Source organism: Chiloscyllium plagiosum, unplaced genomic scaffold (assembly GCF_037043375.1).
Source record: "Chiloscyllium plagiosum isolate Xiang-an unplaced genomic scaffold, Cpla_swu_hap1 HiC_scaffold_15, whole genome shotgun sequence".
NCBI lineage: Eukaryota > Metazoa > Chordata > Chondrichthyes > Orectolobiformes > Hemiscylliidae > Chiloscyllium > Chiloscyllium plagiosum.
This window is the reverse complement of record NW_028270153.1, coordinates 31845632-31869672: the sequence shown is the minus strand read 5'-3', so window position 1 is coordinate 31869672 and position 24041 is coordinate 31845632. Positions and strand designations below refer to the sequence as shown.

At 38.1% G+C, this 24041-nt stretch overlaps 1 protein-coding gene across 3 annotated transcripts in view; it reads left to right on the top strand.

Annotated features, from left to right (window-relative positions):
• The window catches only part of LOC122560154 (protein LKAAEAR1-like), a 51298-nt gene extending 28430 nt beyond the window's left edge, over nucleotides 1–22868 (top strand). Inside the window, exons 1-4 of one of the 3 annotated variants that reach the window (XM_043710479.2) lie at nucleotides 9018–9161; nucleotides 11874–12197; nucleotides 17914–18036; nucleotides 21525–22866. In XM_043710479.2, coding sequence (XP_043566414.1) covers nucleotides 11898–12197; nucleotides 17914–18036; nucleotides 21525–21587 — 486 coding nt within the window. In that variant the 5' untranslated portion in view covers nucleotides 9018–9161; nucleotides 11874–11897 and the 3' untranslated portion in view covers nucleotides 21588–22866. Of the gene's footprint in view, nucleotides 1–9017; nucleotides 9162–11873; nucleotides 12198–17913; nucleotides 18037–21524 lie in introns of those variants that run through there. The other 2 variants (XM_043710480.2, XM_043710478.2) reach the window with 2 other exon arrangements.
• Nucleotides 22869–24041: the final 1173 nt, after the last annotated feature.

Here is a 24041-nt window from a genome sequence, read left to right as displayed (position 1 = left end):
TCAATGGTAAAAGTATACCAGACTCCTTAAAAGACATGCAGCAGTTAGAGATTGCATCAGATGCTGGTAATCTGTTGGAACAGTCCTGAGTTGTCAGGTTTCAGCTGGAGAATGAACAGACATTGGAGTGTCTATAGGTAAAGTTAGAATCCCTGGTGAGTAATCAAAATTGTTAAGAAGACAGCTGAGAATTCTATGCTGGGCAAGCTAGAAATAAAAGTACTTGCAACTCACTGCAAATGTTGCTGCCATAGCTAACAGACACTGAGTCACAGCAACAGTAAGGAAAATCAAGGGCAAGAGGAGCAATTCAAACAGTGGTCAAAGTTTCAGAGACATCTCAAACCAGAATTAAAGCAATAAATGGATATTTTCCAAGCTTGAGCAGATAATGTGTAACAGAAAGCTAGAAGACCATACTAAAGACACAGAAAACGTGGGAGAATTGTTATTACTAATATGAATAAAGGCAGGAATGGTTTATTCTGCAGACAATGGGTATCATTCAGAAAGAACAGTGAACACAGTGGGAGCCATTATTAGAGCTGCAAACAATAGGAGTCAGCTAGGAAACAAATTGCTTTTAAAGAGGCATCATTAGTAAAGCCATAGGTAGTGGGATTCAGTCAGTGAAGACAGTAATGAAATGAGTATTATTTATTTAGATTGCAAATAGTTGGCTTCATCCAGAGAAGCTTCAAATCAGGCAGCAATCTCCATTTTACCCACAGGTAGGAATCCTCCGTTTTGACTGCAAAGAAATGGCAAACTCTCCAGTAGCAGCACAGAGCAGGGGCACTGCTCTGACTGCAAACATAAAAGGCTTTAAAAGAAAGAAAAAATATTGCATTAGGAAGATATGGCACCAGCAATAATATATTGCCAGATAAAATGGCTTCAGAAATGGGCAGATAAAGTTTTTAAGGCATTTGATCAGACACCACATCTAAGATAATTGTTGAAAATAAGAGGTCATTGTATTCGATAGCATTAACAGCATGGGTTGATGATTGTCTACTCTCTGTTTCTTGTTTGGTGGCCATAAGTGTGTCATTTTATGCTTGGCAGGTTAAGTAGTGTACCACAGGTGTCAGTGCTGGAATCCCAAATTCTTACAATTTATGTACGTTACTGAGATGAAGGAATGGAATGTGCTTTGCTATATTTGCTGAATGCACAAAGGTAGGTAGGAAAGTAAGTTGTGAAGAGGATGAAAGGGGGTCACAAAGGGATATAGTTAGGATAAGTAAATAGGCAAAGATTCAGGAAATGGAGCAGAATGTGGGGAATTGTTAATCTTGGCAGGAAGAATATGAAATAAGTATATTATGTAATGGTGAGAAATTGCAAAGCTCTGAAGTACAGCGGGATCTGAGTGTCCAAGAAAATGAATGGCAAAAAGCTAATTAACAGGCACAGCAAGTAATCAGGAAAGCTATTAGAATAGGAGAAAGTGAGGACTGCCGATGCTGGAGATCAGAGCTGAAAAATGTGTTGCTGGAAAAGCGCAGCAGGTCAGGCAGCATCCAAGGTGCAGGATTCTGCCTTGGATGCTGCCTGACTTGCTGCGCTTTTTCAGCAACACATTTTGCAAGCTATTAGAATATTATCACTTATTACAAGGGGGACCGAATGCAAAAATAAGGTGAAATAACTCCACAGAGGCTGGTATCTGGTCACCAATTCACCCTTTATACATGAAAAATCCTTGACTCAGAGCTGACTCTGAAGACGCAGTATTAGAGTGCCTGAACCTCTGACATTCCTCCTTTTTATTTGTCAGCCAGGGCTCGTTGACAGCGGCTGTTAATCTGGTCCAATTAGGGAATTCATATTCTATGAGGTCCAGCAGGCTGACCTCAAAACAATCACTTCACATGGAGGATATGTTTCACCTACATGGCATTAGTGAGATCACAACTGGAATAACGTTTACAGTCTTGATCATCATATTTTGGGAAGGATATGGATTTGTTGGAAATAGTTGGAATTTACTTGAACAATAGTTGAATTGTTCGAAAAGTATAAAATCCAGAGAGATTTTAATTGGGTACTTATGGAAAGGATGTTTTCTCTTCTGGGAGATTTTGCAACAAGGATTTACTGCCTCAAAATAATAGGTCACCTATTTGAGATGGAGATGAAGAGAAAGAAGATGAAGTGGTCATGAGTCATTTAAATACGCTTCCTCAAAAAACAGTGAAAGCAGATTCTTTGGTAGATATATCTTTGCAAAGCAATATGGTGAAAATTTATTGTGGATAAGCACAAATGTTGAGTAATCAGATCAGCCATGATATTATTGAATGGCAAGTAGTTTTGAGGAGCTGAGTGGCCTATTCCAATCTTAATTCATACGTACATCAGCAAGATACAAAATGATTTCCATGTAAGACACAAAATCAGAAGCCAAACAAGTTCATACACTTCTATATACAATTGGGAGTATATTCATGAAGTTGTAGCTTGCCAAGATGTTAAAGAAGTTACAGAGCACTTTTGAAGAAGTGCTGAAATCCTTGGAAAATTACTTTAATCTCTGAACAAATAAAATTCTTGAAAGAGCAATATTTATTAGAAGAGAAAACCATACAGATGTTGAGTGAAGCTAAAGCACAGAAGCAGTGATGATTAAACCTAAGAGGTGAAGTTCAGTCCGGTCACAGGAGATCAGCAGAATCCATTCAATTCTTTGGGTACAAAACAACAAAAGATGCATATAAGAAACCAATACCACAAACAGTGCAGATACCAGAGAGTAAAGGTGTCTGGCCTGTGGAGCAGGGAAACCTCAGACATGGGTAGTTCTCAACTGTTGTAAAAGATTATTTTATCTGTACACTTTCAGGATAGTAACTTTCAGGAAGTGTGTCAAGCCAGGACACCATCATGAAAAAGTGAGAAGTCAAATAGTAACCTAGACAAAGAGGTTACTCAGGTGGAACAGATTACAAAAGAAGAAAAGCCGAAAGTGTTCTAGGGAAAATAAGTGGCCTAGCGTTTAGCATTCAAATATTTGGTTCAAGGGGGATTTCTTTAATTTCAGACTTGATGTCGAGATTTATGAGACATTAGTATCAGATAGTGAACCATGGTTAAACAATGCAACTACATAAGTCATGATGCATACCACTTAAGAATAAAGTTATGCTATTAAGCAACTCTCCAACACAAGAAGCATCAGATACTTAATATCTTCTGTATATCTCACAACAATGAACGTTCTCTCCTGAGTAGAACATATGGATTAAGATTGGAGTAGGCAATTCACTCCTCAGAACTACTTGCCATTCAATAATATCATGGTTGACCTAATTCCTCAAAAGGAGGAAAAGGTTAACAGCAGAAAAACTGAGCTTTTAAACAGGAGTGTCATAACTTCTGGATGTAGGTTTGCTCGCTGAGCTGCAAGGTTTGATTTTAAACGTTTCATCACCACTTTAGATAACATCTTCAGTGGGCATCCGAATGAAGTGGTGTAGTCCGCTTTCTGTTTATATGTTTGAGTTTCCTAGGGTTGGTGACATCATTTCCACTAGTGATGTCATTTCCTGTTCTTTTTCTCAGGGGGTGGTGAATGGGATCCAAGTCAATGTATGTGTTGATAGAGTTCTGGTTGGAATTCCATGCTTCTATGAATTCTCATGTGTGTCTCTGTTTGGTTTGTCCTAGGATGGATGTATTGTCCCAGTCAAAGTGGTGTCCTTCCTCATCTGTATTTAAGAATACTATTGAGAGTGCATCATGTCGTTTTGTGGCAAGTTGATATTATGTATCCTGGTGGCTATTTTCTGCCTGTTTATCCAATGTAGTGTTTGTTACAGTTCTTGCAAGATATTTTGTAAATGCATTAGTTTTACTTGTTGTCTGTATAGGGTCTTAAGAGTTCATTAGCTGCTGTTTTAGTGTGTTGGTGGTTTGAGAGCTACCATGATGCCAAAGGGTCTGAGTAGTCTGGCAGTCATTTCCGAGATGTCGTTGATGGAGGGGATAGTGGCTAGGATTTCTGGATGTGTTTTGTCTGCATGTTTGGGTTTGATGCTCAGAAATTAGCAGACTGTGTTAATTGGATACCCGTTCTGTTCGAATACACTGTATAGGTGATTTTCCTCTGCTCTACGTAGTTCCGCTGTGCTGCAATGTGTGGTGGCCTATTGAAATAATGTTCTAATGCAGCTTCGTTTGTGGATGTTGGGATGATTGCTTCTGTAGTTCAATATTTGGTCCATATGTGTTGTTTTCCTGTAGACGCTGGTTTGAAGTTCCCCATTGGATGTTCGCTCTACGGCGACATCTAGGAATGGCAGTTTGTTGTTGTTTTCCTCCTCTTTAGTGAATTTTATGCCAATAAGGGTATTATTGATGGTCTTGAAGGTTTCCTCTAATTTATTTTGTTTAGTGATGACAAAGGTGTCATTCACGTAGTGGACCCAAAGTTTGGGTTGGATGGTTGGCAGAGCTGTTTGTTCGAGTCTCTGCATTACTGCCTTGCTAAGAACCATGATATTAGATTAGATTGCTTACAGTGTGGAAACAGGCCCTTCGGCTCAACAAGTCCACACTGACTGCCGAAGCGCAACCCAGCCAGACCCTTACATTTACGCCTTCACCTAACACTACGGGCAATTTAGCATGGCCAATTCACCGGACCTGCACATTTTTGTGATGTGGGAGGAAACCGGAGCACCCGGAGGGGACACACACAGACACGGGGAGAATGTGCAAACTCCACACAGTCAGTCGCCTGAGGCAGGAATTGAACTGGGTCTCTGGCGCTGTGAGGCAGCAGTGCTAACCACTGTGCCACCCATGGGTCTTCCATTGGTTTCTCTGTAGCTTTGTTGTTGAAGGTGAAGTGGGTGGTAAGGCATAGGTCCACTAGCTTGATGATACTGTCATAGAGTCATAGAGATGTACAGCATGGAAACAGACCCTTCGGTCTAACCCATGCATTCCGACCAGATATCCCAACCCAATCTAGTCCCATCTGCCAGCACCATATCCCTCCAAACCCTTCCTATTCATATACCCGTCCACATGCCTCTTAAATGTTGCAATTGTACCAGCCTCCACCACATCTTCTGGCAGCTCATTCCATACACGTACCACCCTCTGTGTGAAAAAGTTGCCCCTTAGGTCTCTTTTATATCTTTCCCCTCTCACCCTAAACCTATGCCCTCTAATTCTGGACTCCCCAACCCCAGGGAAAAGACTTTGCCTATTTATCCTATCCATGCCCCTCATAATTTTGTAAACCTCTATAAGGTCACCCCTCAGCCTCTGACACTCCAGGGAAAACAGCTCCAGCCTGTTCAGCCTCTCCCTGTAGCTCAGATCCTCCAACCCTGGCAACATCTTTGTAAATCTTTTCTGAATCTTTTCAAGTTTCACAACATCTTTCCGATAAGAAGGAGATCAGAATTGCACGCAATATTCCAACATTGGCCTAACCAATGTACAGCCACAACATGACCTCCCAACTCCTGTACTCAATACTCTGATCAATAAAGGAAAGCATACCAAACGCCTTCTTCATTATCCTATCTACCTGCGACTCCACTTTCAAGGAGCTATGAACCTGCACTCCAAGGTCTCTTTGTTCAGCAACACTCCCTAGGACCTTACCATTAAGTATATAAGTCCTGCTAAGATTTGCTTTCCCAAAATGCAGCACCTTGCATTTATCTGAATTAAACTCCATCTGCCACTTCTCAGCCCATTGGCCCATCTAGTCCAGATCCTGTTGTAATCTGAGGTAACCCTGTTCGCTGTCCACTATACCTCCAATTTTGGTGTCATCTGCAAACTTATTAACTGTACCTCTTATGCTCGCATCCAACCTTGCTGATGAAGTTGGTGGTGTTTGGTGTATGTGTCTTTGTTTCTTCTAATAATGTAGTCAGTTTTTCCTTGGCCAGGTTGGTGTTGATGGATGTGAACAGGGCTGTTATGTCAAAGGAGACCATTATTTCATCCCCTTCTGTCTTGGTGCCTTTGATAGTCTTCAGGAATTCTTGGGTGGAGTGGATGGAGTAGCGTGAGTCTCCTACTCAGTGTTTTAGTCTTTGGTGTAGCTCCTTGGCCAATCTGTAAGTTGGTGTTCCAGGTAGTGAGACTATGGGTCTGGGGGGTGGGGCTTCTTGTTTGTGAATTTTGGGTAATCGTAGAAGCATGGTGTGTTGGATCTGTGTAGTTTCATTTTTTGAAAATCAGTCTTATTTATTTCTCCAGATTTCTGAAGTTTTTTGAGTAGGACTGTGATTCAGGTCTCTAGTTGTGGGGTTGGATCTATCGCCATATGTTAGTAAGTGTTGGTATCTGCAGGTAGTACATTTGCTTTCTCAATGTAGTCTCTTTGATTTAAAATGACTGTCAAGCGTCTTTTGTCTGCAGGTAGGATCACAATTTTAAATTTTTTTTTAGTCTTTTTAGTGCTTTCCTTTCTTGTGTATGGAGTGTGTTTCCTTCCTTTTTCCTGCTTAAAGTTGGTGCAACTGCCTGTCTGATGGTTTGGTGGGATTCTTCTGTGAGTTGGTTGTCTTTCAGTGTTGTTTCTCCCCTCCATCAAAGACATCTCGGAAATGACTACCAGACTACTCAGACCACTTGGCATCATGGTAGCTCACAAACCCACTAACACACTAAAACATTAGCTAATGAACTCTTAAGATCCTATACAGACAACAAGTAAAACTAATGTCATTTACAAAATACCTTGCAAGAACTGTAACAAACACTACATTGGACAAACAGGCAGAAAACTAGCCACCAGTATACATGAACATCAACTAGCCACAAAGCAACATGACCCACTCTCACTAGTATCCTTACGTATGGATGAGGAAGGACACCACTTTGACTGGGACAACACATCCATCCTAGAACAAACCAAACAGAGACACATGCAAGAATTCTTGGAAGCATGGCATTCTAACCAGAACTCTACCAACAAACACATTGACTTGGATCCCATTTACCACTCCCTGAGAAAAAAAAAGAACAGGAAATGACATCACTAGTGGAAATGATGTCACCACAGGAAATGACGTTGCCAACCCTAGGAGACTCAAACATATAAATAGAAAGCAGGCTACACCACCAGTGCTTCATTCAGAGGCTCACTGAAGATGTTACCTAGTATGGTGACGAAATGTCTGAAAACAAACATTCCAGCTCAGCGAGCAAACCTACATCCAGAACCTCAACCTGAGCTACAAATCTTCTTAAAATCTGCTAGTGTCATAACTTATTCAGTGGGTTCTGGAAGTTCAATATTGAATACAGTATCACACTGAAGAAGGATACTAAGTCATAATGTTTATACACACAGAGTAAAATCCCGCATCCTTTAATGAAATGTGTTGAGAAGCAATTTGGAATGATGACCAGAATGTGTGTCACTTTCCCAGGTATGCAACCAATTTGAGTAGTGTTTGAGCTTGATTACTGTACCCAAGCCAATACAAATTGGTTCAACATCTTAACAAGGCAATTGCAAGAGAGATTCACTCTCTGTCTCCAATTGATGAGAGTTTAGCTAAGTTATCTAAAAGTAGAGTTTTCACAAAACTTTAAGCTTTTTTTAACCAAATGTTTTGTGTAATTTCCTGGTCTCTAATGGGGACTTTGTAGGTTGAAGGAGAAAAATAACCGGGAACCACATTTCAATAGAGTAAGTCCACTGAATTTTCCGAGATAATCTTTTATTTGCTAGGACTTTGGTTTTTCAATCTACATTCTCCATATTCTTTTCATTTACTTGCAGAGGGCATGTGGCAATTGATACACTATGAAGCCTTTTAGTTACTAATTAAGTGCAGCAGCTTACAACAACTGGTCAGAGAAAAAAACTGGCCTTTTTCAGGTATTTTTACTGCAAAGGAAGAGAGAAATACACCTTGTGCCCTTCCAGCTGTCCAAAAGCCTCTCCCGGTATCATTCATATCCAAGTTGTTCAGGTGCCCAGGAACTAATGAGAGAGTTGTCATCAGGCTGATGACCTTTAGTATCCATGATTAACCACAATTGCTCAAACCAATGAGCTACCTGCTGCTGGCTAAATTCCATCTCTTTGTCTCTCTGTCTCTTTCTCTCAACCTCCACCTCCCCCTCCATGAACCTCATTCTGTGCTGTTTACAAACTGCTTCCCCAACTTTTGGAACAATGTAGCAATATATACCCTACATACCATGAGTTTCAGAAACTTGTTTTTAGAAGTTTAGAACTCCTTTTCACAGTCCTTATATTTTAAAGCAGTTATTTTTCTCTTTGTCATTTTTGTTCAAACCAAAAACAAAATAAGATGTTTCAGCCTTTACAGTATTCCAGTCGCCACAGATTCATTCAGCTGAACTGTTGAAAAGTGATGCACATCCAAAGTAAGTTGAGTGGTTTGGTTAAACATTACATAGATTCTTTAAATAACAAGCACTAACGTAAGATTAAGAAATTTGAGCACTTCTTTAAGGTTGAGGGACAACAACATATTAAAGTCATGGAACGAATGGTGATTCCATCTAACATAAATGAGATAAATATCTTCTCAAATATGGTATCAAGTGAAGTGCCCTCACCCTTGAGCCAGATTTAATCAGTGGAGAATAATGTAAAGGGAAAAAAAGTGATTGTGGATAGGGGTAACAAAGGAATACATATGAATTAGACTAGAGATACATATTAAGTTCCCAATTGATAACTGGGCAAGTTTGTCAATGATGAATTTAAAGATGTTTGAAAATATGAACATAGTTGCAATAAACACAGGAGTATTTATTTACTGATAGAGTTTGTGAAAGAAATCATGCAGTAATGGATAAGACATTTCTTTTCAAACAGACTAACCAAGTTGTAAACTAACAATCCATATAAAGAATTTGCTGCAAATAGTTGACGTCTATCATTGATTACAATTTGTATTTGAGAGAAATTTTAAAACAATATCTTTAGTCATATGTATTTGTTGATGACTTGAGAATTATCTCCATTTTTACTGAGCATTTGAATGCCCTATATGCAGGATGATGGCATTTATTAAAGGTGAAGTTTCAAAAGAAAATTCAGCACACCCTACACCATCATATAAGGCCAACAGAATTGAATTTAAATCCAAGATACATGGTACTTTAGAAAAGAGAAGATCAGCAGGAATCAAAAGGTCTGGGTAAGATTAAAAGTAGTGATGGAAAAACCATGCTTTCATAACACTGCACTCAACTGTAAGTGTGTATTCCTCCTGCTTAATTGGCGGATAGAATTGGCAGATAGAATTTGAACAAATAGTAGGAGGTGATGAGTCATCATGTACTTTGTATACACATACGTTAGACAATGTAGAAGAAAGAAATTATGGCAGAAATAGGGTTGACTGAATATAGACTCAGATACTAAAGAATACGATAAGGCTATTTATCCTAGATGACAACTACTGAAAGTTAGCACTTAAGTAACACATATGCCAGAAAGAGCCAGTGAAAGTAGGGGTGCCACCATTACTGGGAGAACAGAGAAAGCCATTGACAAATGCAACAATTGGTTAAATTTGGAAGATGAGAGACAGAAGGAAATACTTTTGGATTGGTAAAATGAAGTAAAGATCTTACCAGAAAATGCAATACAGCTCCCAGGAGAAAATAATGGATTGGTAAGAGGAAGTTGGATCACAGGGAAAGCCTTGTGGTAGGCAGAGGTCATCGTAGAGATAGGAGATGAGCAGTTTAACAAGAAACAGGACCATAGAACAGTCTGGGAATCCTACGAGAAATAGAATCCCTTATGGTATAGATGTTTTAGTGGCCAACAACAAATTTAGCCAATAATATGACAAAAATACCAAACAAAAAGAATTAGAAAGCAGGAAGGAATTTGATGCGTACAGAAGCCCCGATGGGCCGAATGGTCTAATTCTCCTAAATCTAAGATGCTAGAAATGGACAGGCAATCTTATCACACAGATAGATATGTATAAAAAATAAAGTGCTAAAGCCATACTGGTGGTGAATGGTTTCAAAGGGAGACTTGGTAATCTAAACACTAATGTTAATTTTCCCTACAACAGGAAAAGTCAGCCTGAAGATTTTCATAACTCTTTTAGCGACATATTCATAGGAATGTAAATTGATTAATAGAAATGTTCTTTTTTTCCCAAGGATAAATCTTTTTGAAGTCATCCAGAAGAGCTGGAAATATAAAAAAGAAATTGTGGAAATTAAATAAGTGTTTTAAGTGTGTTCTATTTCTCAGGTCCATTCCATTAAAATTAAACTATATTTAGTTAAAAGTAGACCTTGCAATGTTTTATCAATATCACAAGGAGAGACCAGCAGGCATCCTCTTGTTGCATATTGATACATTTCTGTGGGGAGGTTCTGCAGAATTCGATATATGACAAGTATAAGAAAAGAAATATAAGATTTGTAGTTGGACATTGCGGTCCTCATTTATAAGATTAGTTGTCAAATAAAATGAATTGGGAGTAATCTTGGATCAACAATCTTACTTAGAACATTTAAATCATATATCAATACAATAGAAACAGATTAGATTAGAAATGTAATTGTTCAGTAGACAGATCTTTTCACTCCGACTAGACCTATTATGAGTTATGAATTACTGGAACTGAAGACCATGTTATAACATGCTTTGAGGAGGTTCTGAGAGCAAATAAAACATTTGTGAAATTAAGTTTAAGCGATGTGCACCCAAGTTTCCAGCCTTGGGTGATCTGGAATGTTTAAAATTTTTGTTTAGGGTGCTTCAGGTGCCAGTGTGGCAAGGTTTAGCATATTTTTATTGGGAGACGCACAAAAATGTTTTGTGCGTTGGCTAAAAACACATCAGCTGCTGAAACACTAACACTAGTATAAGAAATGTAATATATATATGAGTATGCTAATCTAATATTCTGAAGAAATAACCGGAAGGGGTAATCTAGTATATATTTGCTCACTGAATGGAATGTGGCTATGGGACAGTTCATTTGGTAGTATGTGTTTCAGAGAAGGTTGGCTAATTGATCTTACTATTGTGAAGGAACAATTGGAAAGAAGAGAGATTTATAAAATAATATTACCAGTTGTCACTGTTTTATAAAGAAAAATACCTACACTAAGAAATTATTAGAGGGTCTCAAAGAGGGTCTTATGTTATGACAAGGACATGGAATATTGCATTTTAAGTTTATGGTAACAATTTTTTGTTTAATTGCTTTGTAAGCATTGAAACATGTAGAACTTTTAAGAAAGAACAATGTGGTATTTTGGTGGATGGCTGTATTATACTATTAAGCATAAATTTTAAACATTTATTTTGATTTATTTTGGAAAGATTGTTTTTACAAGTTTGATTTTAAGGGAATTTGCAATTGACTTGACAATCAGATGTGATAATAGATATTTTGATAATCAGCCTATTTTTATAAATAACAGCCTTCTAGACTTAATTATGCTGTTAAATCTTCCCCTGAGACCATGACTGGGGCAAGCTCTGTGACATACTATAGGAAAACCCCAGAAAATTTCGGTTGAATGCAAATAGGATAGACATGTTTTGTAACATGTAATTTTTATTCACTTCACTGAACCATGGTAATGCCAATTTCCTAAGAGCTGAAATGAGGAACATCAATCCTAGGGTTTATAATTGCAGGGAAGCAAAAGAATGAATTAAGATCACTGATTTGATACATAACACTACACAATAAATTAGTTCATAAAATTTAAAGCTATATCCTCCAGGGTTCATTGCTTACAAAGAATCCACCAAATTATAAGTTTTATGGGAAAACTGAATTGTCAAGATTTTCCTCAGGTTATTTTAGGGTTGTTTTTGCATATAAACTCTAATAGTTAATATTTTTGTTTCCATTTTGTTACAGAATCTCTGAAAAAACATTCGAAGTATGCAGTCTGAAGAGGAAAACAAAATGAATAACATGGTTTCAGAAATTGTGGTTGAGACCATTGCAAATGAAGGGGATCCAGCTCCTCAACAACTCACCTCTAAGACACCCCAGATAGATGCACCAAATTTACAGAATAACCCAAAGATTGGAGCTTTTGTTTTACCTACACCAAATGTAACTCTCGATTGCAAACAAGAATTAGAAATGAAAAGGCAGAAAAATCTTATTGGACAACTAAAGGCTGCTGAATCACACAATAAGATACACAGTATGCGTTTACGCTATCGAAAAATGAGAGCAAGTTAAATTTTCAATATTTCTTGTAATCATGAAATTGAGTAATTTTTAATATTATGTTCATAATATGAAGGTTAAAATTGCTGAAGAACAGCATTATTTTCAATTCATTGATGGAATTTTACAGCTAATTTCAGCAGAATGAAAACTGACAACTTTTAATTAATGAGAAATTTTCCCAGTAATACAAAACCACTGTCTGTTTTTGTATGTCTAGCCAGCTGTCTTTCATAGTGTAATTTCTCACTCCATTTCTTTTCATTATTCCTTATCGTTTCTAAAGTGGTCCAAGCTTCTCACCTACCATTATTTTTCTTTATATTTCATACTATCCTTCCTTACTTAGCCAAGGATGGTGCATTCTGACTTAAAGCTTTTCTTATATAATGGAATATATTTTTGTTAAAAGTTATGAAATATCTCCTTCACCACTGCTTCTCTACTATTTTAACCTATTTTCACAGTTCATTTTAGCCAATTTTGTCTTCAGAGTCTTGTAATTGCTTCAACTCCACACCTCTTGCCCTCAAACTCACAATGAATGACAAATTTCTATTAGCTTTTTGAAATACTCGCTATATCTGCATACTAGCTTTTTATAATTCATGCGCAGGTCTGGTTTTAAGAGTGAGGACCAGTTCAGTCAGTCGAAGGAGGGTGTCATGGAAGGGTACTGGTTAGGCCGGCGGGAGAGGAAGAAGCGGAGGGCTTGGAGGCCTTCGTGATGGGGGATGGAAGTGTCTAGGGACTGGATGTCCATTGTGAGGATAAGGCGTTGGGGGCCGGGGAAGCGAAAATCATGGAGGAGGTGGAGGGCATGGGTGGTGTCCTGAACGTAGGTAGGGAGTTCTTGGACTAAGGGGGACAGGACAGTGTTGAGGTATGCAGAGATGAGTTCGGTAGGGCAGGAGCAGGCTGAGACAATGGGTCAGCCAGACCACACGATGCCTGGAGGAAGAGTGCCTCATCTTCCGCCCAGGAACCCTCCAACCACACGGAATGAATGTAGATTTCTCTAGCTTCCTCATTTCCCCTCCCCCCACCTTATCTCAGTCCCAACCCTCAGATTCAACACCGCCCTCTTGACCTGAAATCTTCTTCCCGACCTCTCCGCCACCACCCCCTCTCCGGCCTCTCACCCTCACCTCCTTTCACCTATCATATTCCCAGCGCCCCTCCCCCAAAATCCCTCTCCCCTACCTTTTTTCTCAGCCCACTTGGCACACCAGCCTCATTCGTGAAGAAGGGTTTATGCCCGAAACATCCATTCTCCTGCTCCTCGCATGCTGCCTGGCCTGCTGTGTTTTTCCAGCACCACATTTTTCAACTTTTATAATTCATGCACGAGAATACCCAGATCCCTCTACATCCTAAAACTCTGCAATCTCTCACCATGTAGATAATATGCCTTTTTATTAATTCTTCTTGCTAAAATAGAAAATTTATACATTTCTACATTATACTCCATTGCCTACATATTTGCCCACTCACTTAACTTCTCTATATCTTTTTGTTGTCTCCTGGTGTTCTCTTTGCAACTGACTTTCCTACCTTTGTGCCATCAACAAATTTGGCAGTCAAACCTTTTGTCCTTTCATCCAAGTCATTTATATGAATTGTAAACAGTTGAGGTCTCAAAATAATCACTGAAGCATGCCCCTCGATACAAGTTGCCAACCTGAAAAGACCCATTTGTGCTGAATGCCTGTTTCCTGTTAGCCAGCCAATCTATCCCCTATAGCAGGAGTTTTGTTTTGCAATAATGTTTTATGTGGCATTTTATCAAATGCCTTCTGGAAGCCGAATATGGTAAACCATTAATTCCCTTTTATCTACAATACTTATTACAAGTTCAAAGAACTCCATAGATTAGTTATACATGATTTATCTCGACTCTTGAACATATTAAAGAAGTCACAGCAAGGTACTTAAATAATAGCTTGTGACATTTTACATACGATGATTATTATGCCTGCTGGCCTATAATTTCTAGCATGCTGCCACCCCTTTTTCTTAGCAAAGGCATTATATTTACTAAGACCTTCCCAAATCTAGGGCAGTTTGGAAAATTAACTAATGCATCAACTGTCTCACTAGCCATTTCTTTTAGGATCCTTGGATGAAGTCCATCAGGTACCTTATACATTATCAGCCCACAGCTCCAACAATTTACTAAATACAGATTTTCTGTTGATTGTAATTTACCTGAGATCCCCTTGTCTTCCATTTTATGATTTATAATTTTCTGGGATGTTACTTGTATCCTTTATAGTGAAGATTGTTGCAAAATATCTGTTCAATTCATATTACATCTCAATACTTTCCATTTTAAATTTGCAGACACACTTTCTGTATAACTTTTGCTCAACTTGCAAATTGTATTTTTTAAAATATTTATGGAAACAGTTCCTATTAGTTTTTATATTTTAGTTAGCTGTCTCTCATATTCTAACTTTCTTAGTGATTTATTTATTTTGTCCAAATTTCTGACCAGCTATCTGTCTGCAGAAATTTTTTTTCTTTCTTTAAGTTGATGTTGTCTTTAACCTTTCTGAATCTTTCTTATTTATTGAAATAGATCTGTTCTGTGTATTAAGAAAATCCCCTTTAATGTCTAACACTATCCATTAACCTAGTTTGCCAATTCACTTTAGCCATCTCTGCTTTCATGCCCTCATATATTGCCCATAATTTTTTTTTAAAAGTCTTGGACCAAATACTCTCTGCATCAATCTGTGTATAGAATTCAGTCATATGGTCACTCCTACCCAGGGCATCTTCTGTGTGAGAGCATTAATTGTATCTCTTTGCACAGTATAAGGTCTTATATAGACAATGTTTACTGGTAACCTCTAGACTATGCTGTTCTAAGAAACTGGCTAGCAAACATTTCATGAACTTTTAATCTAGGTTACAGTGGCCCACCTGGATTTTCCACTGTATATGTAGACTAAATTCCCAAGGTTATCAGCATACCTTTCTGACAAGCTCCCATTATAGCTTCCATGCTCCACTTTACGATTTTGTTTTCTGTTAGGAGGCTTTGTACACAACTCCCACAAGTGATTCTTTACTTTCATTATTCTTTGTCTCTACCCAAACCGTTTACACATCCTGGTTTTCCAAAATCTGGGTCATCCCTCTGCTAATGCTATCATTAATTAACTGAGCCATCTCTCCATCCTTTCCTATTTTTCTTGCCTTCCTGAATGTCCTCTAACCTTCGTTATTCAGGTATCAATTACATTATCCTGTAGCCGTTTCTCTATAATAACTAAGATTGCACTTCTTTGTTTCTATTTGTGTTCTCAATGCATTTGTTTTGTTTTGAATACTGTACATTCAGAGTCTTTAGTGGTTATCCTTTTATTCATTGTCTGTACTCCTTTTATATTCATTCATTTCTTTATTATCCATTTATAGGATGTAGGCTTTGCTGGCTAGGCCAGTATTTATTGCCCAATTGGCAATGACCATTTTCACCAATATTCTTAAGATAAGATATAGTTTAACAAAAGTGAATTGCAAATGCCTACGCAGAGGTAAATTCATGTCAGAGCACTGAGATGGTAAGGGTTCAGAACAAATGCATTCCCACAAATCTGAAAGGTGTGATCCCGATTCTTTACGTGTTTGGATCTTCAGAATAAGGAATACAAGGAGAGTCATCCAAGTCAATGAGTCCTCGTTATTGCAGAAGCCTGGAAAAATAAAATATATGTCAGGGTGGAATTGGAAAAGAAATTAGGAAAGCAAAGGAGAAGGTATGACAAAATATTCTCTTGGAGGAATGAGGAAAACCAAAAAGGTGTTTTCTAAATAGCTAAAGAACAAAATATAACTAAGGAAAAAGATGTGTTATTGGATACCCAAAGGACTTAATGAAAATTTCACATCTGTCCTCACAATTGAATGGGACACTGTAGGTATTGGAGAAGGACTATAAGGATAAATATTGTCAGAGAGTAAATACTTGGGGGGATTAATACCTTAGAAAACAGAGCAATTGCCAGGTTGTTAAGAGACACAAGTTGGGTAAAAGTAGAAAGCTGATCATCATTTTCTGAAACTCATTGGCTCCAGACATATAGTGCTGGAGGATTGCTGATGTTGTAATTTTGTTTAAGAACCAAAAAAAGGAGGTTGCGAGTAATTAGAAGCATGTCGGCTGAACTCTAGTAGTGGGTGAATTATTGCAAAAATGCTGAAAGACAGTATTAATTGTCATTTAGAAAGGCCAGTCACCATTGATTTGATATGGAAAAGTCATATCTGTCCAACCTGATTTGTGCTTCTTCAAACATTTTAACATGGTTGATACAGATAGCAGATTTGATGTACTCTACATGAATTTTAGCAAGACTTTTAACAAGGATCTGCATGGTAAACAAGTCAGAGCCTTTGGAATTCAAGAGTAAGTAGCAAGTTGGATCCAAAGCTGTCTCAGTGGGAGGAAGTACAGGGCAATGATCAAGAGTACTTTTGTAACAGGAAAGTTGTATGTAATGGGATTCTGCAGAACTCAGCACTGTGTCCATTGTTTCTCATGGTATGTATCAATAATTTAGACGGCATGATTAAAAATATTGTGGAATTTACAATGATTGGCTATGTGACATTAGTGAGGACAGCTGTAAACTGCAGAAAGAAACTAGCTATATGGTCAGGTAGGAATGGAATTCAATCTATAGAAGTCTGAGATAACCTGTTTAGAGAAAGCAAACAGGGAAAGGAAATCTGCAATAGATGTTTGGAATTTTGGAGGTGTAAACGTAGAAGCATACTCTGGAGTGTATTCCCTTGTATCCCTGAAGGTAGCAGGATAGGTAAAAAAGATGGCTCAGAAGGTGTATAGTATGCTTTCTTGTACTTGCCAAGGCATAGAATACAAGAATGAGGAGGTTATGGTCGAACTGTATTAAATAGTTGTTAGGCCACAGTTAGAATACTGCTCGCAACATTGCAGGAAGATTGTGATCGCACTATAACAGGTACCATGGAGATACATAAGACTGTCACCAGAAATTAAGAACTTTAGGTAAGAAGAAAGATTGGATAGGCTGGGATTGTATCGTTAAAACAGAGGAAGTTGAAGGGAAAAAAAATTATTAAATCACGAGAGATGGAGTTGATAAGAAGATCAATAATCAGGAGGTATCGATTTGAAGTAATCAGTAGACAAATCAGAGAGGAGTTGAGAGTTCTGACCTCATTGCTTGAGCAGGTGGTAGAGGCAAACATTGTTGTCTCATTTTTTAAAAAAAGTACTCATACATTCAAAGTGCTCTAATCTACAAAGTCAGAAAGTGAGATTAGGCTGCTAATTATTTTTCTTTACAAGCACTGTGGCTCTATGACTATCTCTGCTGTAAATTTCTATCATCTGATATTCCTAATGAAACACATCTCTCATAATTTTTATATCGAGATCTTCAGTTGTTAATAAGTTGTATGTCACTGTTTCATTAAATTACTTTTTATATTACAAAAATATCCAGTATCATGTAGTAATCATCAGAATACACGGAAATCTTTGTAGTACCTTGCAACAACTTGCATTTTATCTTTCAGTACTAAACTTACCAAATTAAGTTCCATTATGTTTGATATATCACATATATGAAATTAACATTTGCCATTTATTTTGCATAACGGCTTATAGAATAAGATAGATGTACCTTGATAAGATAATAACACTTGTGTTTTGTCTTGTTAGGCTGCAGAAATAAATCATTTGATAATATCTCAACCAACAGCCAGACAGGCTATCCGACTAGAGGCACTTCTTCCACCATGGCAAGAAAAAATTCACTTCAAAGATACCTTGGATAAATTGGAGGTATGTTGTGCACATGTCTTTGCAGCATGGAAAGTGATAATGCCTCAGGGTAAGGGAGACTGAGGGCATTTCCATTTTGAGGTGCACTGTTGCCAATATTTTAAACCTTTAAATTAAAAAAATGTCTTCACTAGCAGAGCACTATCATATACCAGGCCTCCTGCATCTCCGTACCCTCTAGTCTGCCACCAGGAGTGCACTCCAGGAGCTAACCAAGACTCCAGTACCTCCAGTTACCATCTGACTTTAGACCTTAAGTGGTATTGGGTAACTAACTCATTCTGGTTAGTGGCATAGATTTTCACATCTACCCACCTCTCTGTTCACCTTATTGGAGGTGCCAAAACCTAGTCATGATGTCATTCTTTATTATTTATAATCAAATGCCGCTGGAAATTCCAAAGTCTTTCATAAGAGACTGTTAGCTAATCTTGAAGACAGTGGAATTAAAGAGAGATGATTGACGTGGTTAGGAAATTAGTTGTGCAACAGGAGACAGAGGATAGGGCCTGTGAATGGGTATTCTAATTGACAGGATCTGACTCATGATATCGTGCAAGGATCTGTGATAAGTCCTCAATTGTCACTATATTTATTGATAACCTAGATAATGTCACAGAACACTACATATCCAAATTTGTTAATGTCATGACAGTATAAAATTAGAAAATATTTTGGTAGATTTAGTGAATGGGCAAGACAGGCAAAAAAAAAAAATCAGTGTAGGCAAACGTGATGTTATTCACTTTGAACCTAAGGCAGATAGAAAAAAATATTTTCTAAATGGTGAAAGGCTAGAATAAACCCTAAAGAGACTGGGCTGGGGGAAGAGTTAAGGATACATTAGATCACTAAAACATCATAAACAGATCCAGAAAATAATTTAAAACCTTAATAGAATACTCTCCATCATTTTAGTTCTTGTGTCGAGAGTGCGGTGCTGGAAAAGCACAGCCGGTCAGGCTGCATTCGAGGAGCAGGAGAATTGACGTTTCGGACATTAGCCCTTCATTTTGGTTCTGCTTGTATATAAGGGAATACGAGTTGTCCTTCAGTTATACAAAGCCCTAGATAGACCATCCTAATGTGCAATAAGCAGTTCTGAATACCTTAAGAGGGATATGTTAGCGTAGAGGGTCTACCATATAGATTAGATTACTTACAGTGTGGAAACAGGTCCTTCGGCCCAATAAGTCCACACCGACCCTCCGAAGAGCAACCCATCCAGACCCATTCCCCTACATTTACCCCTTCACCTAGAACGGGAAATTCACCTAACCTGCACATTTTTGGACTGTGGGTGGAAACCGGAGCAGCTGGAGGAAACCCACGCAGACAAGGGGAGAATGTGCAAACCCCACACAGACAGTTGCCTGAGGGGGGAATTGAACCCGGATCTCTGGCGCTGTGAGGCAGCAGTGCTAACCACTGTGCCAACATGCCGCTCCTTAGAATTACCATCTGGACTTCAAGGGTTAAACTATGAATAAAAATTACACAAGTTAGGATTGAATTCCCTGGAATTTGGAAATTGAAGGAATAAGTTGATCAAAGCTTTCAAGATACTAAGGGGAAAAGAAGTCATAGGTAGAAGGAAGCTATTTCTGTGATTGAAGATTCTAGTCAGAACTTATAGGTATAAAGTTAAGACTTCTCCACATCAGAGTGGTAAAAGTTCAGGTTTATCTACTAGAAAAAGCAATTGATGCTAGCACAATTGCAAGTTTTGAATCTGGAATGGATAGATTTTTGTTAACCAAGATATTGAGGAATAGGGATAGGTTAAAAAAAGTCTTAATAAATGGCAGGCTAATAGGACAGAATAGCTACTCCTGTTCCTGTGTCCCTAATATGGAACTAGGAGAGAGACTAGAGACATTTTGAGGAATTTCAGAGCCATTGTTTGAGCTCAGCAGTAATTCATTTCTATTGGACATAAGGAGAGCAATTACAATCTCTCTCTCTCTCCCCTGAGATTATTAAGCTTTGTCCAGATGTGGACTACCTTCTTGTAATCTATACAGTTTCTCAGAAAATGAGGTACATGGTAGTGCAGTGCTGTGAAGCCATTCACAGGGCAATCAAATCTTTCAATTTTCAAGATGTCTTCGCATTGTTCAGAAATGAGCTTTCCTTATTATTCCCCAGAACCTGTCATCTTGTGGCCTGATAATTATATATATTGCAGTTAAATAAGCCAGTTCTTTTTTTTTTGTGCTGTAAACAGCTAATCAATATAATAAATAAGTATTTGCTGATTTTCTAAACTGAACAAGCAGGTATACCTCAGCAACATATTAACCATATAACACTGAAAGGCATAAGTGACCTCTGCATTGCACCAATTCATTCATCTTTGGTTTCACCACATATGAGAGGATTTCATGTTGGTGAATGAAGATGGGTGCGAGAGCTATACAGAATCTTGCAAAGGATCCAGCAATAATATTGGTAGGTAGGGTATAAACAAACAAATCTCTCATCAGCCAATGTTTTGTGTACTTTTTGGCACTTGTCCCAAATAATGTTTTTTTTAAGTCTCAGGGAGTAGAACATGTTTGCATTTTTTAAATTATCAGCACTAAAATATTTGCAGACTAATAAATATATGTACTGGGTTTGCAGGCCTATTACATATATGAGAATTGCATAAAATGTGATTTTAATTTCATTATAAGAAATGTCCTCCTTATTGTCTTTTACCCTCGTTTGTACAGTAGATCACGTGTCACTCTAAAGCATTTTTTGTTGCCCAAAGCCTTAAGAACAGTTGTGTATTTTTACTAATTCAGAATTGTAGCAAACCTTGTGGCATGTCCCATGCCAATATGTCACCTCTAATATGTCTGTTGCTTGTACATATTTGGGCCTTTAAACTTTCAATGTTAGATGCCTCAGTTGGCCATGTGGACTTATTTCCATTGAAGTTAATCAAAAAGAACAATTATTAAAATTTCAACCACTGGAAATTGTAACAGTTCAACTGCTCTGAATATTGTTCTGTACATGTATCTCATTGCCACACATTAACCTATGGCTTTGTCTCACTTAGACATTCAAGTTAATCATTTGCATCAATGGTCATAAATTATGAACATGCACCACTTAATACAGTGAAACCATGCATCAGTTCCAACCACAACAACTGTTTTCCAATTACATGTATGAAAAAACACTGCCTTATGCTATACAATTTATCCCCACTGCACATGAAACTTCTAATTTATTACTATATTCTGAGCATTATGAGTGTCTAAATATGAGGAATAGATTAAGATAATCTCTTCCCATTTAAACTGAGATAAGTCCTTTATTTTATCTGGAAAGATCTCATTGACAAAAAGAGAGTGCATCCTTATCCTTAATTTTCCTATGTAATCTTTGTAGTTATTGCTTATCTATGAGTATACCCATGGCCAGCACAAGTATGTAATCCCTCCTCACAATGTTTTTGACTACTTTTTTCCATGCATGTTTTTGTTTTACAGCGAAAAAGAGTTGAAGAGATCATTAACGATGAAGCAGGACTGACAATAAATCGAACTGTGTGATAGGCATTTATAACCATTGATGGAGCATCAATTTTCCCTTTGTTACTCTTTATAAAACTCAGAACAACTTGATGCCACCTTAAGGACGCATATATAAACAAGAACCAGTACAGTGCACAAATCTATTCATAAAATATAATTAAGTATCAAAGTTCAAAATCGATAGGAACTCTGAAACTTTAATTGGATATAGTTCATCTTTTAAATATGTACCATTTGTTTGTTACCATTTGTCTGAAGCTACTAAAAATGAAAAGCCAGTGGAATCAACTTTGAGATGGTTGTTTTCATTCTACTTTGTTTCTTTTTGTTCACAATTTTCACTAACAATTGGATATACTCATCTTCGACTTGAAGAATACAGGAAGTTATGGAATGTTGCTGGGAAAAACATGTTGCTGCACTTTTATTTTATGATCATCAGGACAAGAGCAAGAATGTCAAATTTCAAATTATCACAACACTTTATACCACAGGAGTAAGGACTGCTGATTGGTTAGCAAGCTGACTCTGATTCGACAGGATATTGTCAAAGAGAACTGTTGGCTCCCCAATCTTCCGAGTATTTCAAAATGATTTGAGATGTGAACATATTCCTTTTGTTAGCCAAGAATGGATCCTTGCATAAAAATGTATTTTGTATTTAGTTTGCACACCAATCAGCCCCACTCCAACCAAACTCAAACATTTTGTTTCCTCAGTCCATACATTTATCGATAATGGATATATTTATTACCCACGTAGTAATAACTCATTGTAAGTTTACTGCTTTATTCAATTCAAAGATTTGGTCAGAGATTTAAAGTGAAAGATTGAATGAAAGAGTGAATGGTTTGTTGTCTGCCATTGTTCCTATCCTGATGTCACCTAAGTTTCTGCATTATGTAGCAAGGCCAGATTTGCAAAGACCTTTTAAGTGATATTTTTCTTTCACAGAACACTACATTGCACTTCTTTAAATTACCCCAAGTAGAGTTAATTCATTACTTAAATTACGTTACCATAATTCCATTATCTACCACCACTGACCCTAAATATTTGAAAACACTCACTTTCTGAAAGTCTTAATGCATAATCTTTGTCTTTGCGCTGATCCCACTTCCTGGGCTGAAAAAAACAGTCCATAAATTGGATCTTTCATCTATGAATCGTCATACCTACATCTTTGAGTACTTTTTCCTGATACTCAGTCATGTTCTCATCGTTCTTCATAGCTCAATATCATCTGCAAACTTCATTTACCATGTCATTTACTTCCTATCTCATTTGCTCAGTTAGAATGTCCATGATGATCAGGAGAAGAAAGGGGCTCAGTGCTGATCCTTGGTGCAATTTGAATTAGCACTGAATTCTCGCCCTACCCCACTCTGTTTCTTACTCTTGTCTGGCAATTCCTTGCACTACCCTGTAAAATTAGCATGGTGGCACAGTGGTTAGCACTGCTGCCTCAGCGCCAGAGACCCGGGTTCATTTCCCACCTCAGGTGACTCTGTGTGGAATTTGCACATTCTCCCCGTGTCTGCGTGGGTTTCCTCCGGGTGCTCAGGTTTCCTCCCACAATCCAAAAATGTGCAGGTTATGTGGATTGGCCACGCTAAATTGCCCATAGTGGTAGGTGAAGGGGTAAATGTAGGGGAATGGGTCTGGGTGGGTTGAGCTTTGGCGGGTCGGTGTGGACTTGTTGGGCCGAAGGGGCTGTTTCCACACTGTAAGTAATCTAATCTAATCCCACAATCTTTGTACTTCAAGCATTCTAACAGATGTCTACACGAGTTCCCCTCCACCCAAAAAGCACAACAACTACTTGCAGATACCAACACCTACCAAAAGAGGGAGTTTGACCCCACCCCACAGCTCACCAATAGGATAAATAACACACTGAGGAATCTACAAAAAAAACGGACAGATAACCAGGTCGGACCTACAAAGAATGAAACCTGAAAGCAACAACCCCCCCCGATTCTATGGACTACCTAAAGTGCACAAACCAGGCATCCCACTCAGACCCATAGTATCACTACCAGGGACACCATCACACAAACTGGCTAAAGAATTACAGCAGAAACTGAAACACCTGATCAGCGGATCCAGACAATCTATACAATCAACACAGGAATTCTTGGACATCATCAGAAATATACACATAGACAAGGAAGAAACTATGGTCTCATTCGACGTAACGGCACTGTTCACCTCTATTGACAAAACCCTAGCCAGAGAAACAACAGCCAACCTGCTGGACATACAGAACAGACAACAGGACGTTGAACTTATCAACAAAGATGGCATACTTAAACTACTGGACTTGTGCCTCACAACACACTTCACATTCAACAACCAGATATACGAACAAATCAACGGAACACCCATGGGCTCACCGATCTCTGGACTCATAGCAGAAGCAGTAATGCAAAGATCAGAACAAACAGTCTTACCGCAAATTCAACCCAAACT